Source organism: Boleophthalmus pectinirostris, unplaced genomic scaffold (genome assembly GCF_026225935.1).
Source record: "Boleophthalmus pectinirostris isolate CB_2022bp ecotype Guang Dong unplaced genomic scaffold, ASM2622593v1 HiC_scaffold_6, whole genome shotgun sequence".
NCBI classification, from domain to species: Eukaryota; Metazoa; Chordata; class Actinopteri; order Gobiiformes; family Gobiidae; genus Boleophthalmus; species Boleophthalmus pectinirostris.
The window spans coordinates 34,491,118-34,515,573 of NW_026571447.1; the positions used below are offsets into that span (position 1 = coordinate 34,491,118).

General features: G+C 38.9%; 1 protein-coding gene across 1 annotated transcript in view; it reads left to right on the forward strand.

The window, feature by feature from the left end:
• The window catches only part of adgrb1a (adhesion G protein-coupled receptor B1a), a 264,634-nt gene that overhangs the window by 140,643 nt on the left and 99,535 nt on the right, over positions 1-24,456 (forward strand). Inside the window, exons 14-16 of the mRNA XM_055163913.1 lie at positions 1,014-1,089; positions 6,298-6,403; positions 6,528-6,571. Coding sequence (XP_055019888.1) covers positions 1,014-1,089; positions 6,298-6,403; positions 6,528-6,571 — 226 coding nt within the window. The remainder of the gene's footprint in view (positions 1-1,013; positions 1,090-6,297; positions 6,404-6,527; positions 6,572-24,456) is intronic.

The window sequence follows — 24,456 nt, forward strand, 5'->3', positions numbered from 1 at the left end:
ATTGGATTACAGTTACTTTGTTGAAATAAATGGATAACATGGTGGTATTTTCCTGTTTTCACATTTTGGGCTATATCCCCCCTTTTTATTTATTTATTTATTTATTTATTTTTCCCAGTAATTCCACTCATTGCCGGAAACTAAACTAGTTCTAAACTAGATATAAACCAGGTCTAAACCAGGACTAAAACCAGGACAAAAAACAGGTCTAAACTAGATCTAAACTAGAGCTAAACCAGGACTAAACCAGGACTAAGACCAGGTCTAAACTAGTTCTAAACTAGATCTAAAGCAGGTCTAAAACAGGACTAAAATCAGGTCTAAACCAGGACTAAACCAGGACTAAACCAGGACTAAAACCAGGACTAAAACCAGGTCTAAACCAGATCTAAACAAGGACTAAACCATCCTAGTCTTTGCTTCTCTACAGCAAACCAAGTAATCCAAAGTATTCAGATTACGTTACTCACTTTAAATAACTTCATGGATTATGTTACAAACTCCATTTTGGGAGATGTAATCTGTAATCTGTAGGGGATTACATTTTAAAAGTAACACTCCCAACACTGCCCCCTGCACACCTCTGAATTTCACATGACAATACTGCATTACAGGCACTACTGGCACTGTTCTGATCCAGTAATGTTGGACAGAGGAAGGCGCAAGCTTGTTTTGATGCTATAGTATTGCTTTTGATTGTGGACAAGATGCAAAAACTACAAATTAACATAATGATTCTCGAGATATATAACAACAATTAGTGGAGATCTTACATAAATTTTGTTTGTTGGGATGCAGATTTGGTAGCGCCTGGATAAAACTGTAGCTATAACATACATTTTTTAACAGGGAGCACTGATGTTATTCCATATTTGTGCTGAAAATTCATCACAGATTGACAAATGAACCAAGAAATCTGTCTCGCTGTGGCCCACTGCGCTAAACCTAACTCAGGCATTCAGAGCTTTGAAAACTTCAGCTTCATGTGGTGATGATTTTCGTTTCTTTTTCAGATGCAGACGACTCCTCCACGTTCGTGACGGGGATTGTGTTGTACAGGAACCTGGGCAGTATCCTGGCTCTGCAGAGGTAAGAGAAAACATACAGAACTACTCACTGTTATGTAGACGAGGGGGCGGCCGTAGTTCAGTCGGTAGAGCGTTTGTCCACTGTTTGAATCTCGCGCTCGACTTAAAACACCTCCCACTGATGAATGCTGTCATTGTGTCCTCGGGCAAGACACTTAAACCGCCTTGCTCCAAGTGTCCGTGTACACTGGTGTGTGATTGTGAGTGTGTCTTTTATGTAAAGCTTCTTTGAAAGCCTTAAAGGTGAAAAATTGTTGTATAAAAATATGACCATTTAAAAGGAGGCAACCCACTACAGCAATACATGTTTTTCAATGTGTATTTGACTGTATATATTTAAAGCTATAATGTGGAACTTTGCAATGAAGGTTACAGCATTTTCACAGAAACAAGCAGGTCATGTGCAGTCCAAGAGAATTTTATTATTATTTTATATTCGTATTAATGTGTATTATATTATTTATTTATTTCCATCTATCCATTTTTTTCCACTTAATCCGGGGAGGGGTCACAGTCTAAGCAGGGACTCCCAGACATTTCCTCCAGCTCCTCTGGGGAACCCCAAGGCATTCCCAGGTTAGCTCAGAGACATGATTCCTTCAGCATGTCCTGGGTTTTCCTCGGGGCCTCCTCCCGGTGGGACATGCCCAGAACATCTGTAACATGTTCCGGGCACATCGTCCACGAGGCATCCAGGACAGATGCCCGAGCCACCTCAGCTGCTCCTCCGACGTGGAGGAGCAGCGGCTCTACTACAATCTCTTTCCGTGTGACTGAGCTCCTCACCCTGTCTCTAAGGGAGCTCCCAGACACCCTGCGGAGGAAACTCATTTTGACCACTTGTATCTGCGATCTCGTCCTTTCCCAAAAGCTCATGACCATAGGTGACGGGAGGAACATAGGTTGACCTGCCTCAAGTAGAGGAGTTCAAGTATTTATTTATTTAGTTTTATTTATTTTTCTGTGGATTAAGAATTCAGAAAAAACATCCATATGAACCATTCCTATAGAAAGGTTTGCATATCTGATAAAAGCATCTGTACAGTCTGATTAAATATAAATGAGTTGGAGGTAATTCCCTGATGGCAAAACCATGTCACGTTTCTTTGCATATATTTATATTTCATGTCTTCTCTTCTAACACATTGTTGAGTTTGAAAAGGTGAGAAAAGTACAAATATTAAGGCTGAGATTTGGGTCAAGATAGAGTATATTCAGTTTTTCTTCAAATGTTTTTATTAATTTATCAAGATTTTTATATTTTTTGAAATAAAAACATCTGTAATGACATATTACATAATACTTTGGAATATTTCAAGCAGAACAATATTATCTGCAAAGTGACAAAGTTTGGATATATTGAAATTGAATTGTTTTTTTGATGCAAAGCTGAATATATGTGTTCAAACTGGCAGCTTTAATGCGCTGGATAAATATTTCAGTCACTTTTTCACAGTGCGAAAAGCATTAGCGCGCGCTACAGTGGAGCAGGGAAACTTCAAGGCAAACAAGGATTTAAGCATCGTCATAAGAGCAGCAGGGGGTGTACAGGCTTTCATCTGCGGACTCATGTTTTAGACTCATCTTGTGTTTATGTAAAAGAGGATGTATTTCACCAGGATTATTACACCGAGTTTAGAGCCGCGGGTCTGTCCATGCGCACACGGAGGTCTGTCCTTCTATTACTACAGTTAAAAACAATATGGTGCATGTTTTAGATTCAATTTATTTATTTATTTATTTCGTAAAATGGATAATGGCATTCAGAAATGACTCCATGCAAAATTGCCTGGAGTTTTCCACGTTATTAGCCTGATTCTTCAGCCGGTTTTACTTTGTTTCGCTTCGTACAAACCGTCTGACCTCTCAGTGTTAGAATTCGTTTGCTCGACAGTAGGGGCGTACTTTTTTAATTGAACCACTCGCTGCTATTTGTATGTAATGTGCCGCTAACGGGGCTAATATATTAAGCTTTTCCCAAATCCTGTAGGAAGAAGGACAATAACGTGTTTCCTCTTGATGAAATTCACCAAACATTCTCTTTATTCCGGCTTTAAATCCTCGATCTCGGGAATCGTTGACAACACAGAATGTATGACTCTTCGCTGAGTGGCTGGTGCCCGAACTCACAGTTCTGGGGTTTTTGCGAACCGTCTAATTGTATTTTGATTCTTGACCTAGTTGCTGGAGAGAAATGAAATCAAGGGGAGGCACTAGGTGGCACCAGCCTGACCACTCTGCCGTTGTATCATGAGCCAAAAACAAGGAGTCGTGCAAAGGCAAAAGGTAGAAACTGACATGATCATTATTTGCTTGATTTTCACCTGATTTCCATCTATTATAAGAACACCTGTGCCGGTCCTTTCGCCTGTGGTCATCCGATGGTCTACGCTGGCGCACGACACTCAGTTCTGGTTCCGTCCTGTTTTAGTCCTGTTTTACTCCTGGTTCAGTCCTGGTTCAGTCCTGGTCCCTCAAGTCTCAGGTCTCTATAAGACAATACTGCAGATATCATGAGCCTATGCAGGTTGTTTTCACCGCTTCCTTCACTTGCACTTCCGAGATCTATTGTATTTTGATTCTTGACCTAGTCGCTGGAGAGAAATGAAATTGAGCGGAGGCACTAGGTGGCGCCAGCCTGGCTACCACATTATGGCATTAAACTAATCTATTTCAGAGGAGACAAGTTACAACAGTTACAAGTCAGATCTGTGTAGAGGCAGTGTATTTTTGAGCAATAAATCGTCATCGTCATATCATTGAATACATCTCAGAATGTCTAATAAACAAAATGTGAGCTAAAACATGTTAAATTAATACTGTTGAGTTTGGAAACAATATCGTAATAAATTTATATTTTTGTGTATTAAAATAAAATGTCAAATATAGGTAGGAACTATTTTGTCTTCCCCAAATATTCCCCACCGTCCCTATGCAAACCTACACCCTCGACCTAGAATCACTTGGATGATTTCAGCACTGAAACTGCCAATATCTCCCACACTAAAGCTGTCAACTTGAAAATTACCACTACATGACATCACAAGGTGGAATTCTAACATGACTAAAAGCTCACAAGAGTCAGTTTTGCGTAAACCTTTAAACTAATGCCTTGGCTTTTCCTTTTGTATTTACAGTATAACTTCACAAACCTGATTGATTACTGGCAACACAACTAGTATTAACTTGGCATCAAAAAAGTGAATAAATTGTTAATAAACCGTCATTTGTTTTTGGTTAATAAAAGTGTTAAAACCAAAACAGCATCAAATATAGAGAGATTTTGAGCTGTCAAAAATATGACACAAACTGTAAACATTTCTGGCCCTTTTCATCCCCTGCTCTGTTTAGTATGCATTACCTTCTGGACTCTTCATAGGTGCGATCAATCACACAAAATGAGACAATCACCAAAACGTGGATTGGCACAGAGAAGCGGACGCAGAGGCTTCCAGAGGCCACACATGTCCTTCGCTCCGTGTCCTGATTCGTATCATGTCTGGATCCTGTGCACTGTTAGCCCACACGGAGATAAAACGCAATCTTTCAACTTAAACTTCTGTGTCAGACACTGTCCCCGCATCATTTCACTGAGAACAATGTGATATCTGAGTACAGTTCAGAGAGAGAAAATGTGAAAGAAAAAAAGTATTTCCTAAGCAGAGCATTTTATATCTTATTCATTGTCACCAAATATGGCTTAAAATCAATAAGCATTTTCATTAAAAGTCCTAAAATACACAAAATTGACTCTTGTGAGCTTTAAGTCCTGGATTATTTTTTATTTTGTTTTAATTTTTTTTGCATGTTGAAAAAAAATTTGCATCCACACGTGTCGGATCAATAAATATTCACATCCAGACGAAAACGAAGCACAAAGTGAAAACGATGTAATACGCTGTTAAAAATGATAATAATATTTTATAATGCATATCTCATCACCCTTTTTTTTTTTTTAACTTTAAGGTAATTTAGTCTATTTTAGATGTATCCCAGAAAAATAGCCGTTTTGTTTTGCAAAAGTTAAACATAGGTTTTCGTTTTAACCATAAAATTTGGATGAGAATTATTAGAATAACTTGGTCTCAAAATCCAACAGTTTAATTACTCGTGCGTAATCTTTGTTATTGATCCGTGTGCGTAATCTGCGCGGTGCATGTTGCTGGGCGACAGGAGCGGCTCTGTAGGCGACCCTCTCACGGACAAAAACCACATCCAACTCTTAATAACACTGAACTGGTTGCACTGTTGCATTTTTGTCATGATTCTCAGGTCTCTGTCTGAATGTCCCTGTCTGTGTACGTTACTTGACACGCCCTCATCATGCTGCTATAAGAACCGTCTCATGTTGTACTGAAGCCACACTGGGTCAATGTTTACACTTGGGTTTAAGGGGTATTTATTATTTATGGCTTTGCACTTTATGTGATGCTCCAAACGCAATTTCATTGTTCTTCTGTGACAATGACTAGAACTTGAAATAAACAATAAACCTGTCCCATTTCGGCAGCGTCTTTGCGGGCGCGGAGGCCAGTTTAAGGCGTGGTTCGAGGCCCTGCATGGGGTTGCGACATCGTTTTCCAACAGCTGCGTTTTGCTTGTCCACACAACAACGCAACGCTGGCATTCTCAGATTTCTCCACGCTGGAACCTGTTTTCAAACAACACCGTTTTCGTCCACCCAAAACGCCAACTCCGTGTGGACAAAAGGGCAAAACGAATAAAAACTTCACCGTATCGACCAAAAACGTTATCGTGTGGACCCCACCTAAGTCTTCTGCGACAGTGTAATGAACCCCACCCCCATCATAACTCTTTTTCCTTTAAAGGTCTATTATGTAACTTTTTGGTCGGGCTTCCATCACCTGCTTGTTTCTATGAACATGTCATTGCTCTGTCTGGAATGTTCCACAGTGTGACATTAAACAGCTCTTCTGATCATTTGTCCAATTAAGGTGTTTCTACTGCTTAAAATACCTAGAAAAACAGACACTCTGACTGTGAGCCGGCTCGCCTCCCCACAGATCTGACCTGTAACTTGGTTTGATTTGGTCTCCATGATGATCGAAAAGTTTGACACCATACTGTGAAACCTTCCAGACAACGCAATAACATCTCCGTGGCGAAAAGAAAACATTTAACGGACGTTCCACCAGAAAAATGACACAAAGCACCTTTAATTCACTTTCTCTTCTCTTCTTCTCCGCAGAAATAACACCGTCCTGAACTCAAAGATCTTGTCAGTGGCCATCAAACCGAGCCCGGCGTCGTCTCTGTCTGTTCCGGTGCTGGTGGAGTTCTCTCATCTGTACAATGTGAGTCCACCCTCGGTCCCTATAATGTCTCAAAGTCTCTGCTCATAATTGGACCCGCTATAGATTTTCCTCCAAAGCCTCTGATGACACGTCTGCTGTCTCCTCTGTGTCTGTCTGTCTCCAGGGCACCACAAACCAGTCCTGTATCTCCTGGGATGAGAGTGACAGGTAAAACCCACTCTTCTTTCTTATATATCGTAAAGAAAACCGCACTTATATCTTGCCATGGGTTGTAATTAAAATATACAAAGATGTTAATGAACAGTGAAGGTATCTAGAACATCACTGGAGCTAATTAAAAGTTCATAAAAGTAGATGTCACGCGGTGTTTCCCATTAATACAAGCGACTATGAAGGCAACCCAAAGTCTAAAATAATCTCCTCCATAATCTAAAAGCAGCCTGGACGATATCAGCATAACAAAATTAGACTTTGTTGCTCATCGTATTTTCATAAACGTATAAAAGAGAGTCAAAAATTAGTGCTTAAAGATGAAATAAAAGCAGAAAGTCACATATTTTTTGACATTTACGTTCCACAATTTGAATGAGAGAAAGTTATTCAAATAAAATTAACATGTGCCACCATAAACATAAACAAAATCTATAGGAAACACTTAGGTCATGTTCCTTGTGTGAGACTGAGCTTGTCAAAAGAAGCTTAAAGTTGCATTGCGTAACTTTTCTGGGGGAGGGTGCGTCATCTGAATAGGTTTTTATCAGGGGTTTCCAACCTGTAGCTTAGACGCGACCAGCAGCTTTCCGCCTCCTTCCAAGTAGCTCGCCTACGGATTTCTGAATTATACTTATTGCACTAAATAACTCAAATGTGACTAATTAAATGCCTATTATTATTGTAAATCTATCATTTTTGGTGCCTGACTTTGTGCATTCATAAAGAAATAATAGTTTGTGTTCTATGTTTAATCTAATTGTACCCCTCTAAGTCTTGTCATGGCTCTTATTTATACTTTATTTCCTGCGACTGCTAAAATTAGTAGCTCTCCAGAATTTCCGTTTTGTAAAGATAACTCACCCGAGAAAAAAGGCTGGAGATTCCTGGTCATTATTGTGTTGCAAGCACAAGGAAGCAACAGACCACAATTAAAATGAAAATAAACCAAAAAATTCAATAGCAATTTTTAATAGTCTATAAAAGTATCTTTTTTTGTTTTTTTTGGACTATAAGTCACTCTGGAGTATAAGTTGCACCAGCCAAAAAATGCATAATGAAAAAGAAAAAACATGTATAAGTCGCAATATTTGGGGGAAATTTCGTTTATAAAATCAGAGATCAGGAAGTGACATGTTATCTTGAAAGTCAAGTTCTAGTAAAAACAATAGAAGAGAGAACAACAGACTGTTAACGTCACATATGAACAGTTCTTCAGATAAATATAACATAAACAACAGAACAGAACAAGTTTAACAAACTCTCCATCTCACTCCAAATCACAAAATCTATTGAATTCTTCATCCTCTGTGTCACTTCTGAGCAACTCTTTGACCTCCGGAGGTAAACAGAGCACCTCTTCTGTGTCGCTGTCGTCAGACTCAGCATCAGTTCCAGTTAGAATTATTCCAGCCTTTCTGAATCCCGACAGGATGGTTTCAGTTGTCTTTATGTTTGTTTAAATGTTAAATTTTCAGTGGTACAGAAGTAAAGGTGCGATCGACTGACATGATACAGACAAGACAGAGGCTCTTTCTGCAGGAGACATGCGCAGTAGAGCCAAGTCACAGTGGTACAGGAGCAACAGGAGCAGCAGATACTGACACAAAATCCTAGAGCACCTTCTTACTTCTGTCTGAATTTGAATATATAAGTCACTTTAGAGTATAAGTCGCAGGAAACACCCAAACCATGAAAAAAAGTGCGACTTACAGTCCGAAAAACACAGTAAATGTTCTGTTTGTAGGACAGCTCATCTTCTGTGACTTATAGAAGCAAGACTGATTTGTTTACAAAAAGTATATGGGCACGTCATGTCACGAAAGGATTAAATGAGGCTAAAAACAGTAGCTGATAGAATTTGAGTTGGTAGTTTGCAGGAAATACGTTACATAAAAAGTAATTCACCCACTATACTAACTGATATAAGTGAAATGAAAGCGTGTGGACTTCAAACATGGAGGAAAGTCTTGTCGCTTATGTTGTTTTCTACGTTCTGAGGCAAAATGAGCTACAGTATATAGAGAAAATATAACAGTGTCATACTTTTTTGTGTATTTCTTCTGGATTAATAATAACAACGGAATAACTTGATAAGAATCTCCATAAGTCTGTTTAATTAGCATAAGCCCCTTAAGCCTCCTCTGTGGAGCGGTCTTTTCTATATGTGCACTGCCCGGCCCCAGTCCTGCTCTCTTCTCCTCAAGTGATTTTCATCCTGACAAACTCTCCGCTTCTGTTTGGGACGACGCTAACCCACTCTCCCCGCTCTGACACTGAGGCAGCCAATGGAAAATTAAAAGTGTCGCTCACGGATCCCTCCTCCTCCTCCTCTTTCCTCTATTCTCCTCTCTCTCCATCTATATATCTCTCCTCTCTCTATCTCTCTTCTCTTTTCTCTCCTGTCCTCCCTCTCACAACACGGATACATCAACACAACATAACAAATACCAAATTACTCTACGCTCTTTACTTCTTTATCTGGGAATTGAACCCCGGCCGAACCTTTTTGTTGTGACAGCAGAGCGTGTTCCGCCGTTTTGTAGCTATAGAGAAAAGAATAAATAAAAGGCCGACAATATCGTGAAAGTGTTCAGCCGAGGCTCCTAAGACACATGACTGACTCGCTCTGTCTCTGCATTAATGGTGCATCAGGAGTGATTCAGGAGGTCATATCGAAGCAGAAAATCGACTTTTTAGAGCTTTTAACCGTACATACATCCATACTGTAGTACTCCATTTTAATTTACCCACTCAAAGCTGTATTTAGACTGATTTGTGCGTGCTTGAGTAATCTTTATTCTCCTTCAAGACAAAAAAGCAATCTGAACTTGTTTAAACCGATACACACCCACTGCTCTGTTTTTAGTTTTATTTTCTGAAGCAGTGAAAAAGTAGGATTCTGAATCAGTGTATCATTCATTCATTCGTTTTTCAAAATAAAACAAAAAATAAGAAAACAAAAAACAACTATTTTCTTCATTGTTTGTCTCCAAAACCAAAATGAAAAAACAGATAATGATTTGTTTTTTCACTTTTCGGGTTTGTGTTTAAATGAATAATGGAAAACAGATAACGGCCGTTTCCTGTTTCCGTGACTTAAACTGCGATGCGGGACTGAACCAGGACTACACCAAGACTAAACCAGGACTAAACTGGTTTGAGTCCTGGTCTGGTCCCAGTCTCAGTCCTGGTCTCAGTTCTGATCCCGGTCTCAGTCCTGGTCTCATTCCTGGTCTCAGTCCTAGTCTGGTTTAGACCTGGATTAGTCCTGTTTTAGTCCTGGTTCAGCCCATATGCTTCGCAAAAGTCCAGCATCACAGTTTAAGTCACGGAAATGAGAAACAGCCGTTATCCGTTTTTTCCATTTATCGAAAATTTAAAAAAACAAACAAATTGTTATCCTTTTATTTATTTATTTTTTCTTTTTAGTTTTGGAGACAAATAATTAAGAAAATAGATGTTTTTTTTTTTCCGTTTTCTTATTTTTGGTTTTATTTTGAAAAACAAATGAATGAATGATACACAGATTTACAAGGATTAGTCTGCATCATTGCATTCTTTTATCTGGGACAATATAAAACAAAAATATATCTGCTTCTTGCTAGTGTGATCTACAGCTGTCCATTAAAGGTTCTGACCCCATGGTTCAGCAGAGCGGCACTTGTTGTTGTAATGACGTTTACAGCGATGTCAGCTCCCACTGATGGGCTTGTTTTGTTTATTACTGCCACTAAAAACAGTCTTACCCACTCCACAAAACACCCGAAGCAAATCTATTATTACACCAGACTGTCCATGTGAATGTCTGTGTTGATAGAATAATGTTTGAAATAAAACCAACCTTGCATTTGAAGGATTTATGTCTGAGCAGCAGCTGATAGAAAGCTCGGCAGCGGCGGACTGATATCACCCAGCACCTATGTTACCGATTTACACTGACAGTGGTGTAATAATATATTTGCTTCGGGTGTTTTGTGGAGTGGGTAAGACTGTTTTTAGTGGCAGGATAACTATGACCATTGACATGCACTAGCCTAACACCAGTGACCTCTGCAAATACAAGGACTGGAAGGAATATTTAAAAAAGTGTCTCCACACGTCTCCAACACTCTGGCTCATTCCGGACTGTCCCTTTAAGTTGTTTTAGGCTAATATTGCAATTTAAAATGTGCTGAGAAAAATACTTTAAACCATAGTTACAGACAGCGTTGGGGAGTAATGGATTACATGTAACTGGGATTACGTTATCAGAGTACAATTTATGAGTAACTGTATTCAGTTACAGTTACTGTTTCAGTGAGTGGTAATTGGATTACAGTTACTTTGTTAAAATAAATGGATTACACAGCGGTATTTTCCTGTTTTCACATTTTGGGCTAAACCAGGACTAAACCAGGATTAAACCAGGACTAAACCAGGATTAAACCAGGACTAAACCAGGAATAAACCAGGAATAAACCAGGACTAAACCCAACCCTAAACCAGGACTAAACCCAGGACTAAACCCAGGACTACACCAGGACTAAACCAGGACTACACCAGGTCTAAACCAGGACTGAACCAGGTCTAAACCAGGACTGAACCAGGTCTAAAAGCAGGACTAAACCTGGTCTAGACAATATGACACCTAACAGTAGGGTGGACATAATTTAAGGCAGCAGTGATTTCATATAGAAATCACTTCTCTATCAATAACATTTTTTAAAATGCTTAAGTAAAGACAGGGCTTTTTATTTTCTTTTAGCAGACAAAACAAATATCTCATGTTAAGATTTCCTGGTCTTTACTTCTCTATAGTAAACAGTTGTCTGTTCATGGAGACTTGGGCTCAACAGATGTGGTTGTTACATTCATGTTGTTTTCAAAAGCATAACAATATCAAGTAATCCAAAGTATTCAGATTACGTTACTCACTTTAAGTAATTTAATGGATTATGTTACAAACTACATTTTGGGGTATGTAATCCGTAATCTGTAGGGGAATACATTTTAAAAGTAACCTTCCCAACACTGGTTACAGAATAGTAAATACCTGAATTAAAATGTATTGTGTAAGCTATTCTGATACATGGGTCAGTCAGAGTACTGTACTGTGGATACTTGGAATCCTTTTACACCAAGTTGCATTATATTTTAGTAAAAGAAAACTAAGGAGTATTACAAACGGCTTTGTTTTTATTGCCCTGTTTGTCTTGCATTAACTATGTCTAATTAGCGAAGGGAAAGATGCACACACAGACATTACAAGAGCGAGGCTTTCTTTTCTTCCTCATGCAGTAAAACAAAACTAAATTACATCATAAAGAACCACCATGTTTTTCTTTGAATTTAGAAAATCAAGTGTATTAAATATCACTTAATGAGAAAGTAACTGTAACGCAGTACAGTTACTCAAAATTAGAACTATATTTTTCAGACTATAGGTCTCTCCGGAATATAAGTCACACCAGCCAAAAAATGAGTAATGAGGAAGAAAAAACATATATAAGTCACACCGGACTATAAGTCACTCTTTTTGGGGGAAATTTATTTTATAAAATCAGAGACTAGGAACTGACATTTCATCTAGAAATTCAAGTTCTAGTAATAACAATAGAACAGAGAACAACAGACTGTTAATGTCACATATGAACAGTTCTTCAGATAATTATAACATAAACAACAGAACAGAACAAGTTTACTAAACTCTCCATCTCACTCCAAATCACTAAATCCATTCAATTCTTCATCCTCAGTTTCACTTCTGAGCAACTTGGCGACCTCCGGAGGTAAACAGAGCGCCGCTTCCTCTTCTGTCGTCAGACTCAGCATCAGTTCCAGTTAGAATTATTCCGGCCTTTCTGAATCCCAACAGGATGGTTTTGGTTGTTTTTATGTTTGTTTAAATTTTAAATTGTCAGTGATACAGAAGTAATGGTGCGACTGACTGACATGATACCAGACAGGACATTGGCTCTTTCTTTTTCTTCTGCAGCCGACATGTGCAGTAGAGTGCGAAGTGACAGTGATATAGGAGTACACAAGCCTAGAGCGCCCCCTCGCAGCTGTCAGTGTGAAAATTTAACATATAAGTCACACCGGAGTATAACAACCACCCAAACCATGAAAAAAAGTGTGACTTAAATACGGTATTCCGAATACATATAGGGTACATGTACTCAGTTATTTCCCAACACTGTCCACAAGTGTCGTAGATTATACCAGCAAATGAGAAAGTAACTGTACCAGAATAAATATTTTCACTACATGTATTCAGTTACTTCCCAACACTGTCCACAAGTGTCACAGATTCTAACTATAGCGCAGACAAAAGCACAATACGTCTTGTTTAAATAAGTCAGGCCCTGCTAATAGAAAACAACTGAAGTGGTGACATGGATTGGAAAATATAAGAAAAGTAAGAATAAATAGCTCATGTTTGATCCCTAAGGTAATATAAAAGGAACTTGAAAAATGAAGCTGTTTTTGGAATCCATAAAGAACATTTTGCTTAGTGCACCTTAAACTCTGCAATTGGCCATTCGCTCCTAAGTGCCCTATTTATCTAAGACAAGAAAATGGTGCGTAAAGCATGAGTAAAGGCTGGAGAGCGGAGACTGGACTGTATAATACAAGTGCTGCCTTATTGCGTTGCAGGTTTTTGGATATTTGCATTTAGATGGCTCCAAAAAGTGTGGAACATTCAGTCAAAAAGGATTAAAAGAACCCGGTTGCGGTGCTTATGAACCCGGGGCAAAATCGAGCATAAATTTGCAGACGGAGGCGATTTTGACTATTACGAAAACAGAGAAACAAGATGGCGGAAGCGGCTAACCATGACAAAGGAGCATCCCCACAGAACACTTTGTCCATTTTGTTTGTTGTCATTTTAAATTTGGGGTTTTGCGGCAGCAGTAGCCCCGGTGCCGTTTCAATACAAGTGCTTTGCTCATCCTGTTTTATTCAAATCCCCTCTGTGGCTCAGCGCAGTTCTGTATTTCCATGGCCCATGCGTCTGAGTTTGGGTTCAGAATACAGAGGATTAGTTTAAAATATATTGGAGCCAGAGTGGAATTTGCAGCAGACAGAAAGAAGGCATTCGGGTCGTGTAGCATTTAACTCAGCCAGCAGATTCCACTAAGTTGTTAGCGTCACTTTGAAGGTCCTACATCGTGTAAAACTTTCATTATTAGTGGAGCTTCTTGGTTATAAAGTTGTTTCCCCATTTTCCATAGTGTTTTAGAGGTGTACTTATGTAAATGGGGTCTGGCTAATACACTTAGTGGGATATAATTAAGTAAAATTAGTATAAAGTATTGTACTTTTAGGTATCTGATATTTTTTACTTTTAGGGCCCATCCACACTAGTGCGTATTCGAGATGTTTTCGTTGCGGATGCAGTGTTCGTCCACACTAATCCGATGGAAAACGAATCTGAGTATAGATCTGATCCGGCACTGTGTGGACGCCTGAAAACGCTGATACTTTGACTTAGGAGCTCTAGTTGTGTCCTTATTGGACCACGTCACTGTGATTTGCACCTTCCTGATTCGCTGGGTTCGTGACATCGGTCATGCGACGCTATTGCGGAAAACAGTTTAAACAAACCAGAGACAAACGGGAAACGGTTTAAACAAACCTCGTCGTCGGTCCACGAAAAGACGCTTGCCATCTTCCTCGGCTCGAAATCAGCTGCTGCAACTTCAGACACGGTGTTCCACTTCCTTGTTTTTACCGTCCACATGGCGTTGTGACGACGTGATGCCAGCCTAGTCATGTGACTTTTCAAGTGGTTTAGCATTACGGGAGCCTTTGATTGTGGACACAGAAATGACATGTCTGGACACAAATCATTTCCAGTACCAGTGATATGGTGATTTGTTTCAGTGTAAACAGAACCTTACTTCACTACATTTAAGAGCAGGTATCTGTACTTTCTGATCCACTACATTTCTGAAAAGGATTGAAAAGTGAAAGTATTTTTATTATTGTGCAAGACATGCTGCTTATCACGGTCAACAAAAATATACAAATAAAAACAGCTAGGGGAATCTCTATTATAATCAAATCTATATTAAAATCACTGAATTTGAAGCTTTATTAGATCTCAAAAGACTTTTACTTTTTAGTCTTTAAGTACTATTTTAAATTGGTACTTTAAGACTTTTTATTTGATATTTTTGTGATGTGATGTGATACTTTTAGTTAGTTTTTTTTCCTTTGGTATTTTATTTAAGTAACTGGCTGAAACAGACTGATATTCAATCTGGGATGATGGTCAGGAAATGTATGGACGAATATTTGAATCTGATTGGTCAAAGAATCACAGCACCAGAACAAGACTAAAAATCAAACTTTAAATCTAGTTGAGGGAAAAGTACAGACAAGTTTCCTGTCCAAAAATGAATCCATCTTGCTGGTCAAGTTCGTGTAACTTTTCTGGTAGAGGTTCCACCACCTGCCCGTGTCCATGAAGATAGTCATTTCTTTGCTTGAAATGTTCCACAATTTGGGATTAAACTGTTTCTTTCTGTGTTTTAAAAGAAAAAAATATCTATAAAAATATGCAAGAATGAACTGACCAGCGAGCTTGGACTCATTGCTTTGGACTCGTTGCTTTGCCTGGAATTTTTTCACAGCATAATATTGAACTTATTTCCTTGGAGACAAGCACAAAGCCAATTTACATCTCTGATTTGTGGAGAGATGGGCTTACAAATTACAAATGAATACGTATATTTTAAAACACCTATTGTTAAAAAATAAAAATGATAAGCAAGTTTAATGCCATACTGTGGTAAAATTCAGTCTCCTTTGCATATCTCCATGGAGACAACCAGGTGCTGGACTCTTACCAGAAAAGTAAGGACTCCTATGTAAAAGATTGTAGATGTCCATTGAATGTTTCCTCATTAAAAGAAAATTAAATACACTATAATTGAAAACTATAAATGATCCATTCAAACATACATTTTTATTTTCTTTTTTAATCTTAATTAAAATTGTACCTACACTTGAGCTTGTTACGGCTGAACAACACCAACACAATGTAAACAGGAAATGCCTGATGGGTTTTCTGCCACACTCGCTGTAGCACTTTTCAGACGGTGTCACCGCAATCGGAGAATATTGTTTGGTTAGCACTCTTCCTCCACCTCTTCCTCCTCGTCCCCCAGGCTGCACATGCGCGAGCCCTCACGCGTAGGCTAGCCCTCGCGCGTACACTACCTCCGTGACACTGAAGTTAATTAAAGTCTGCAAAAGAAGGAGAGCATGACACACAACATGGAGACAGTGACAAAAACAAAGGAACAACAGCGCAGGCAATCTCATGGTGGCTGCTCCGAAGCACCGGCCGCCTGGAGAAGACATGTTCAGGCAAATTAAAATCCATCCTGGACAGCTGCGATGATTAATGAGTTAATATTTGGGACAGAAATTGGAATCAAAGAGAGCTGTCCTTGTCGTGCTGATCACAGCTTTGTACGCTGCACAACAGATGATGGACATGAGTAAAGGCTGCGCTACCTGAGTTTTAAACTGTGAATAGAGGAAGTATTTCAATTCAAATCGCTCACTGCTTTCAAACTCTTTTGTACTTCACATGCATTTTATAGCTTTTAGACGGCAAAGCAAGAGAGGAGAAACACCACACTCTTACAATACAAAGATTTGTATAATGTATAAGGCTTTCAGAAAAAGAAGTTAGAGAAGTTAACGATCTTAAAAAGATAAAATGCTTTTCATTCAGTTTTTGCAGTGTATCAAGGCTCCGTCTTCAATCTTTCCAAATCAATATCTACAAACCAGCAGCTGTAGTTAGACAGTGTGAAAGTCTTAGTCAAACTGACAGCTAAAATACGTACAGTATGGATCTGAGTGTTCACTGTGACGGTGCAGAGACAGCCACATCAGCATGTGTCCAGAAACACTCACTGAGCTCTTCCATGTGAAGAATGGTCTGCCACTGAACAAATTCAATATTGCAAATGTTATTCAGTGTTGATTTTCTTGCTTTACCGATTATTGCAAATGTATTTGCAATAGTCTGCAATGCAAATGTCATAATCAGGAAACTGATTAAAAGAATAGAGAAAAAAGCAAAAGTAAGAGCAAATAAGAACTGAACACAAAGTGTGCTAGCTGTACCTGTGAAATTAATTTAGCAACTTTGGCATTTATGATGATGAAATATTCCTGAAAGTGCAAAACTCACTTTTTATATTTGGATGTTACATGATTGAGATTTCATTTTGAAAGGCCTTTGAAGTCGAGACTATTGTTCCAAAATAATTTGGGGCACTTGACCCATTGTAAGTGATGGGCAACATGGTCATCTTCTGTTGTCTTAACTTCCACACAGAAGGGAAATGAACCAGAGACCTTTTCACTGTAAGGCAGAGGGGGTTGACTGTGCCACCATCAATAAGGTTGGAAAAAAATTCTCAAATATTTATATCAGTTGTGTAGCCCTGTACTATAACTGTTTTAGTCTATAAATCAGAAAAGTTTGACCCTAGTGTCTTTTCGATTAATAAATGAGCTGTGCAAGACTTCTGACCACAGCTTTAACCTTGTTATTATTACTTTCCCTTTTAATTTAGCGTTTTTAGAGTGATTCATAAATGTTTGAGTAATCTTTGTTCTCATGCAATCATAACACTATTGTGCCAAAATACTCATATGATCCTCGTATGACCGTCCAGTGTGCAGTTTTCAAACATGAATTGTCATTAAAATACAACTTTAAGTGGGCTAATGACAAGAGAACACTGTTATAATATGGTGAAAAGCTCCAGTTTGTTTTTATATAATATATCCGCTTTAAAAATTTGATAAATTGATCGAGGTTCATACAACTTAACAAATGTAGCCAACAGATTCTTAAACAAGTATTACAGCATCTTTGTGATTTGCAGCTCGCTCTAAAAATAGCAGCACGCTTATAGATTTACTCTTGTGTTGCCAATGCAAATAGCAGCCAACAACCTCAGATCCACCCTGTAAAACGGCGCTATAAATAAATCAAAAACCCATTACTTCCATGCTAGCATCTGTTAGCCTAATTTCAACCTGATCTGATGCACTTGACGCGACGCGAATCTGACTTATTCTCAAACATTATTTATATTTGCACCATGTTATATTAACCATCCCCGTAACTGGAGAGATTAGCCCCGACAAATCTGCAGTCGGCGTTAAATTATTAACCAACTTCGCCACTTCCCATCATCGTCACTTCACTCTCCGCTCTGGAAAATATGTTAAAATTAGCTTAGCGCTCCTTCTGCTCCACGCTACATAATTTCCTTCCGATGCGTCTGAAAATAAAACAAACCGGCTTGAGTTTTTCACCCGGGAAAGTCGCGAGAAAGTAGCAGGACACTGGCGTCTTTGTTTACCAGACGGTAGCCCCGAGCTAGCTTAGCGTTTGATCACAGAAATCACCTCCGCGGACCCTGTTAGCTTGAAAAGATGCCCGGTTTTATCAAAGTTGTCAGTTCTGGCCGTTGCGAGTTTCTTTTTCCATCATTTTCAATATGATTCATGAAAAAGTGAGGAGTGGGAGGCGGTTTGTTTACATACACGGCTAACGGAGAATGTCTTTCGGGAGACGGCTTCAGACAGAGTTAGCGGCGTTAGTTTGTTAGATTGGAGAACATTGGGCCAATAGGTGAGACGATAAACTGCTAATGTGAAAAAAGTGACGGACTTTAAAGGAGCTATATTATTCTATTTTTGAATCTGTGTTATAATCAGTGGTGTAGTGGGGAGTTTTTTTACATGGGGGAACGACATTTGTGACGTCAAAACAAACATAAAGGCGTCAGACTAGTAAAAATCAGTAATTTTTGTTTTGTTTTGTTGTTTTTTTACTCAAAATGAAACAGGGCCATGTTATTAACATTAATACCGTTCATAATCACCTACAGAACATAAACAATAGCATACAACACATGAACCAGGACTAAAAGAGGACTAAAGCGGGATTGAACCAGAATTAAACCAGGACTGAACCAGGATTGAATTAGGACTGAACCAGGATTAAAACGGGACTAAACCAAATCTAAACCAGGACTAAACCAGAACTGAACCAGGATTAAAGCTGGACTAAAACAGGACTAAAACAAGACAAAAACAGGACTAAACCAGGACTAAAACAGGACTAAACCAGAACTGAACCAGGACAGTGTCTGGAACTACATGGGAAGTTGTTATCACATGTTTCCAAATGTCTTATTGGCTTGTGACATAAGTGTGAATGAATAGAGCCTATTTGGATGATTTCATTACCTAAAATTGCAAGGTCACTGCCAGAGAGTTTTGGTTGGAGAGGCTAAGGTCTTCAAACACTTAACATATTTGCTTTGCTGTTTTAAACAAGTTGACATGTAGTCAGCAGGGGGAAATTAGTCATTTTAAACAGTCTTTGGTTGCTATTTGAACATTTTCAGTCGGTATTGGATGCCAAATGAAAGTGGGGCAGAAATCTTTGGAGGATTACTACTCCTACTAATGAACTAAAGGTAAAAATGTTAACTTGAAAACTCCTGCTTCATGACATCACAAGGTGGAACAATGTATATTGAGCTTTGGAGATATAGACAGACCACTACTAGATCAGTACCAAGTCAGGATTACTCAAATTTGTGTGAATAAAATAAAACACAACTCTGGTTAGGCTTTGTTTTTGAGGAGATGCTATAAACTTCACAATAATCCACTTTGTGTAATTGTAAGATTTGTTTTGTTTTATTTATTTTTTTTATTAAGATTGTGTTTTCCTTATTTTACACTTCAAAAAACTACAGTTTTTCAGTTTCACAAAGTATTTAACTTTTTTTCCCTCCGGGCCAAGAGGATTTTTTAAATTTTCATATTGCCATAAAACAATTTTCACTTTTGCCTCAGTCCATTTTAAATGAGTATCAGCTTTGAAAAGTCAGCCGCATTTCTTGGCCTTTATAGAAATTACTCTGAAGCAAAAAGATGAAATTGGCAAAACCAGTCAAACATAGAATACTATAATAGACGCTCATATTCAGATTTGCGGCTTATTTGTACAGTATGTTACAAACAGGGCGGACAAGACTGGACACATGAGTTATTTGAGTTGAACAAAAAAGTGTCAAGCGCAGGTGACTTATATAGATTGAGAAGTCATATTCCAAAAAGCAGTGGTATGACAGTAAAAAACATTAAAGAGGCGGTATTATGAAAAATGAACATGCCCGAAGAGGTTTATATGTTAATTCATGCATGTTTTTGTAATCTAGTGATCTCTCCTGAGCCTTATTTGAACCCTTCTTGTGGTTAGCAGTACAATTGTGTCCAATGCTCCGCCCACAAGCCGACGACATCCACGCTCTATCAAAACAGTTCTCCATAAATATACAAAAGCATGAAACAAAACCGTATACTACAACTTCACAAACCTGATGCGATGTGCAGAATCTGAGCAAAGGGAGGGGAAAATCAGAGCATCAAAAACAAAAGTGAAACTTATTAAACATGTTAATATTTCAAAATAATAAAAGGTAACTTTGTGATGATAGAAATTGATAACCCATAAACGAATAATTCTACCTGGAGGGACAAAACACAAAAAGAAAGTATTAGAAGTTTTATTAGCGGAGCAGGGTGAAGGGGAGGATGAGAAGATGAGAAGAGTGAAGAGGAACGATAAGATGAAGCGGAAAGTGAAGTTAACAATGAGAGGATGAGAAGAGTGAAGGAGACAATGACAAGATGAGGAAGGTGAAGGGACGTTGAGGTGATGAGAAGAGGAACAATGAAAGGATGAGGAGCGTGAAGGGAACGATGAGAGAATGGGGAGAGAGAAAGAGATGATGAGGAGAGTGAAGGGGACAATGAGAAGGTGAGGAAAGTAAAGGAGACGTTGCGAGGATGAGAAGAGTGAAAGGGAGGATGAGAGGATGAGGAGAGTGAAGGGAACAATGAGAGGGTGATAAGGAAAGTGAAGCGGAATGATGAGAGAGAAGGAGACGATGAGAGGATGAAGAGAGTGAAGGGCACGATTAGAGAATGAGGAGAGTGAGGGGACGTTGAGAGGATGAGAAGAGTAAAAGGGCACGATGAGAGGATGAGGAGAGTGAAAGGGACGTTGCGAGGATGAGGAGAGCAAAGGGCACGATGAGAGGATGAGGAGGCTGAAGGGGACGATGAGAGAATGACGAGATTGATGGGACAATGAGAAGATGAGGAAAGTGAAGGGAAAATGAGACCATGTGGAAAGTAAAGGAGATGTTGAGAGGATGAGAAGAGCAAAAGGGATGATGAGAGGATATGAGGGAAGTGAAGAGAGGATGAGGAAAGTCAAAGAGATGATGAGAGGATGAGGAGAGTGAAGTCCACGATGAGAGGATGAGGAGAATGAAGGGGACAATAAGAGGATAAGGAGAGTGAAGGGGATGATGAGAGGATGATGAGAGAGAAGGAGACTGTGAGAGGATGAAGAGAGTGAAGGGCACGATTAGAGAATGAGGAGAGTGAGGGGACGTTGAGAGGATGAGAAGAGTAAAAGGGACGATGAGAGGATGAGGAAAGTGAAGAGAACGATGAGAGGATAAGGAGAGTGATGGGGAAATGAGAGGATGAAGAGAGTGAAGAGGACAATGAGATGATGAGGAGAATAAAGGGGATGACAAGAGGATGAGGAGAATGAAGGGGACGACGGGAGGATGACTAGGTTGATGGGACAATGAGAAGATGAGGAAAGCGAAGGGATGATTAGGTGATGAGAAGAGTGAAGTGGAACAATGGGAACACGAGGAGGGTGAAGGGGACAGTGAGAGGGTGAGGAGAGTGAAAGGGATGAGGAGGAGATGACGAGAACAACGGGACAATGAGAAGATGAAGAAAGTGAAGGAGATGATTAGAGGATGAGGAGAGTGAGAGGGATGACGAGAAGATGACGAGATTGTCAGGACAATGAGAAGATGAGGATGGTGAAGAGAACGACAAGATGAGAAGAGTAAAGAGGACAATGAGAGATGAGGAGAGAAAAGGGCACTATGAGAGGATGATGATTAGGTCTTCAAGGCTGAATTTACATGTGCTCCATTCCCTCAGCTTTAAAAAAAAATAAACCAAGATACTGCAAAACCAAAATTTCTCAATGGATTGCAGAATAAATGATCTCAGAATAATGTCTCTCCATAGTCCTCCAGTCTCCTGCTGGTTTAACCTAATAACTTGATCACCCCCCGCGCTCGTGTGGCCGTGGTGAGCCCAGATTTTGGTGTTCTTCCCTTTGTGCTGGCAGTCCAGGTTAGCTCCGTGTAGCTCAGACTTGGCAGTGACAGTGTTGCATGCTGGGAAACTGGACCCAAACCTAAATTATCCAATTAGATTCTGGGGCTGTAGCGTCTGTGGGCATTGTGGCGTTCACAGAGAGGCTAATCTGGGAAACTGCCGCGACTGGTGATATATTGGATTTGTGTTAGTGCTGAGGTGCTAATGTCAGCAGCACACAACCATCTCCTGGGGCTTACACACATGCTGGCAAAAATAAAATAGGGAGTGGAGCGAAGGCTTTTTCATTGCAATTTCATACATTTTGGTCTTGTATTTATGAACAGATATACAGTCAAACATTTTACTTTTTCCTTTTCTATGAACCAAGTCGCCTATTACAACCAGTCAAACTAAAACCTCCTGTGTGGTCCAAGTCTTAGTTACATTTACACCAGGGCCGGGTATCGTTAAGAAGTTGCCGATACGATACAAACCTCGATACACAGGCCACGATACGATACGTTTTTCGATACAGCGCACTTTCGATTCAATACGATTTGATACGGTTCAGTGAAAAACAAAGGTCATGACAATGAAGTATCGCGATATATCACTGAATCGATATTTTCTTACACCCCTACAAAATAGGTATTGTATTTTATAATGTTGTCAACAAAAAAACATATCTGGAGTTGTGTTTCAGTTCATTCATCAATGTCTGCATGATTAGTCTGTCTACATTTCCAGAGTTCAAGGGTAGACATTATCCATATGATTCTAGTGAAGATGTATGAAGTTTAAAAACACGGTGGAGCACTTCCTGTATTACCAGAAAAATGAAATGAAGAAAAGTGAAATGAAACACAACTGCAGGTCTGTTTTTTGATGGGGAAACATTATAACATTAATCAGAAAATAGAGTAATATGGGCACTTTAATATGTTTGTATATGAAGTCGTAACCAAAAATGACACCAGTGAATTCACTTTAAATCAATGTGTTGTGTATAATTAAATACTCCAAACTCAGGCCGAACCCTCTGAGTGCAGTCTCCTCTGAACTCTCACGGTGACTGGCAGCTTAAGTACTTCCATTGTCACTGTTTGACACATTAATTGGAATTGTATGGCCCAAGTCTGACTCAAAACCTGTGTGTTTCAGTCCAGTCCATGTAAATCCAGTCAGTCAAGAGGATCTCCATTAGTTTGGGTTCAGATGTACTGCCGGTGTTTGCTGACAGTTCATTACTCACATGGCTTTTCATCAGCTTGGAATTATTTGCTTAAAAACGGGACGTATGCAATTTGAAATGTCCAACCAGTTTATGTCACAAGAAAGATGTGTCCTGTTCTTTTATGTGTTGTACATTTTTGTTAATTTAACTTGTCTGAAAGTTACATAAAAACAATCTAGCCCCTAATTAATTCATATACAGTATTTTGTATGTTTTGTGATCAGAAGAAGATCCACCTTGGTTTATTTGTAAGTGATGGTACGGTATTTATAGTTATAAATGACTCACTTTAAGTAAGTATTCATAATGCTAGTATCCTGTATTAGAAGTAGTAGTAGTAGTGTTGTAGTACTTGTAGCAGTAGTAGTAAAAAGTGATAGTATGTTTAAAATGCACTGTATTAGTATCCTGTAGTAGTAGTAGTAGTAGTAGTAGTAGCCGTTGTTGTTGTTGCAGTAGTAGTAAAAAGTGATAGTACTTTTAAAATGCACTGTTTTAATGTTCTAGTAGTAGTAGTAGTAGTAGTAGTAGTTGTAGTTTTGTAGTAGTTGTAGTTGTTGTAGTAGTAATTGTTGCAGTAGTCTTGAAAAGTAAGTGATAGTCGTTGTAAAATGCACTGTATTAGTAGTAGTAGGAGTAGCAGTAGTAGTAGTAGTAGTACTAGTAGTAGTAGTAGTGGTTGTAGCAGTGGCTGTAGTAGTTGTTGCAGTAGTTATGAAAAGTAAGTGATAGTAGCTTTAAATTGCACTATATTAGCAGTAGTAGTAGTAGTAGTAGTAGTAGTAGTAGTAGTAGTAGTAGTAGTAGTAGCAGTAGTAGCAGTAGTAGTAGTAATAGTGGTTCTAGCAGTGGCTGTAGTAGTTGTTGTAGTAGTAGTAAAAAGTGATAGTAGCAGTAGTAGTAGTAGTAGTAGTAGCAGCAGTAGTAGTAGTAGTAGTAGTAGTAGTAGTAGTAGTAGTAGTAGTAGTAGCAGTAGTAGTACTAGTAATAGCAGCAGCAGTAGTAGTAGTAGTAGTAGTAGTAGTAGTAGTAGTAGTAGTAGTAGTAGTAGTAGTAGTAGTGGTTCTAGCAGTGGCTGTAGTAGTTGTTGTAGTAGTAGTAAAAAGTGATAGTAGCAGTAGTAGTAGTAGTAGTAGTAGTAGTAGTAGTAGCAGTAGCAGCAGTAGCAGTAGTAGTAGTAGTAGTAGTAGTAGCAGTAGTAGTAGTAGTAATAGCAGCAGTAGTAGTAGTAGTAGTAGTAGTAGTAGTAGTAGTAGTAGTAGTAGTAGTAGTAGTGGTTCTAGCAGTGGCTGTAGTAGTTGTTGTAGTAGTAGTAAAAAGTGATAGTAGCAGCAGTAGCAGTAGTAGCAGTAGTAGTTGTTGTTGTAGTAGTAGTAGTAGTAGTATTTATTTTTTTGTAATTATTAGT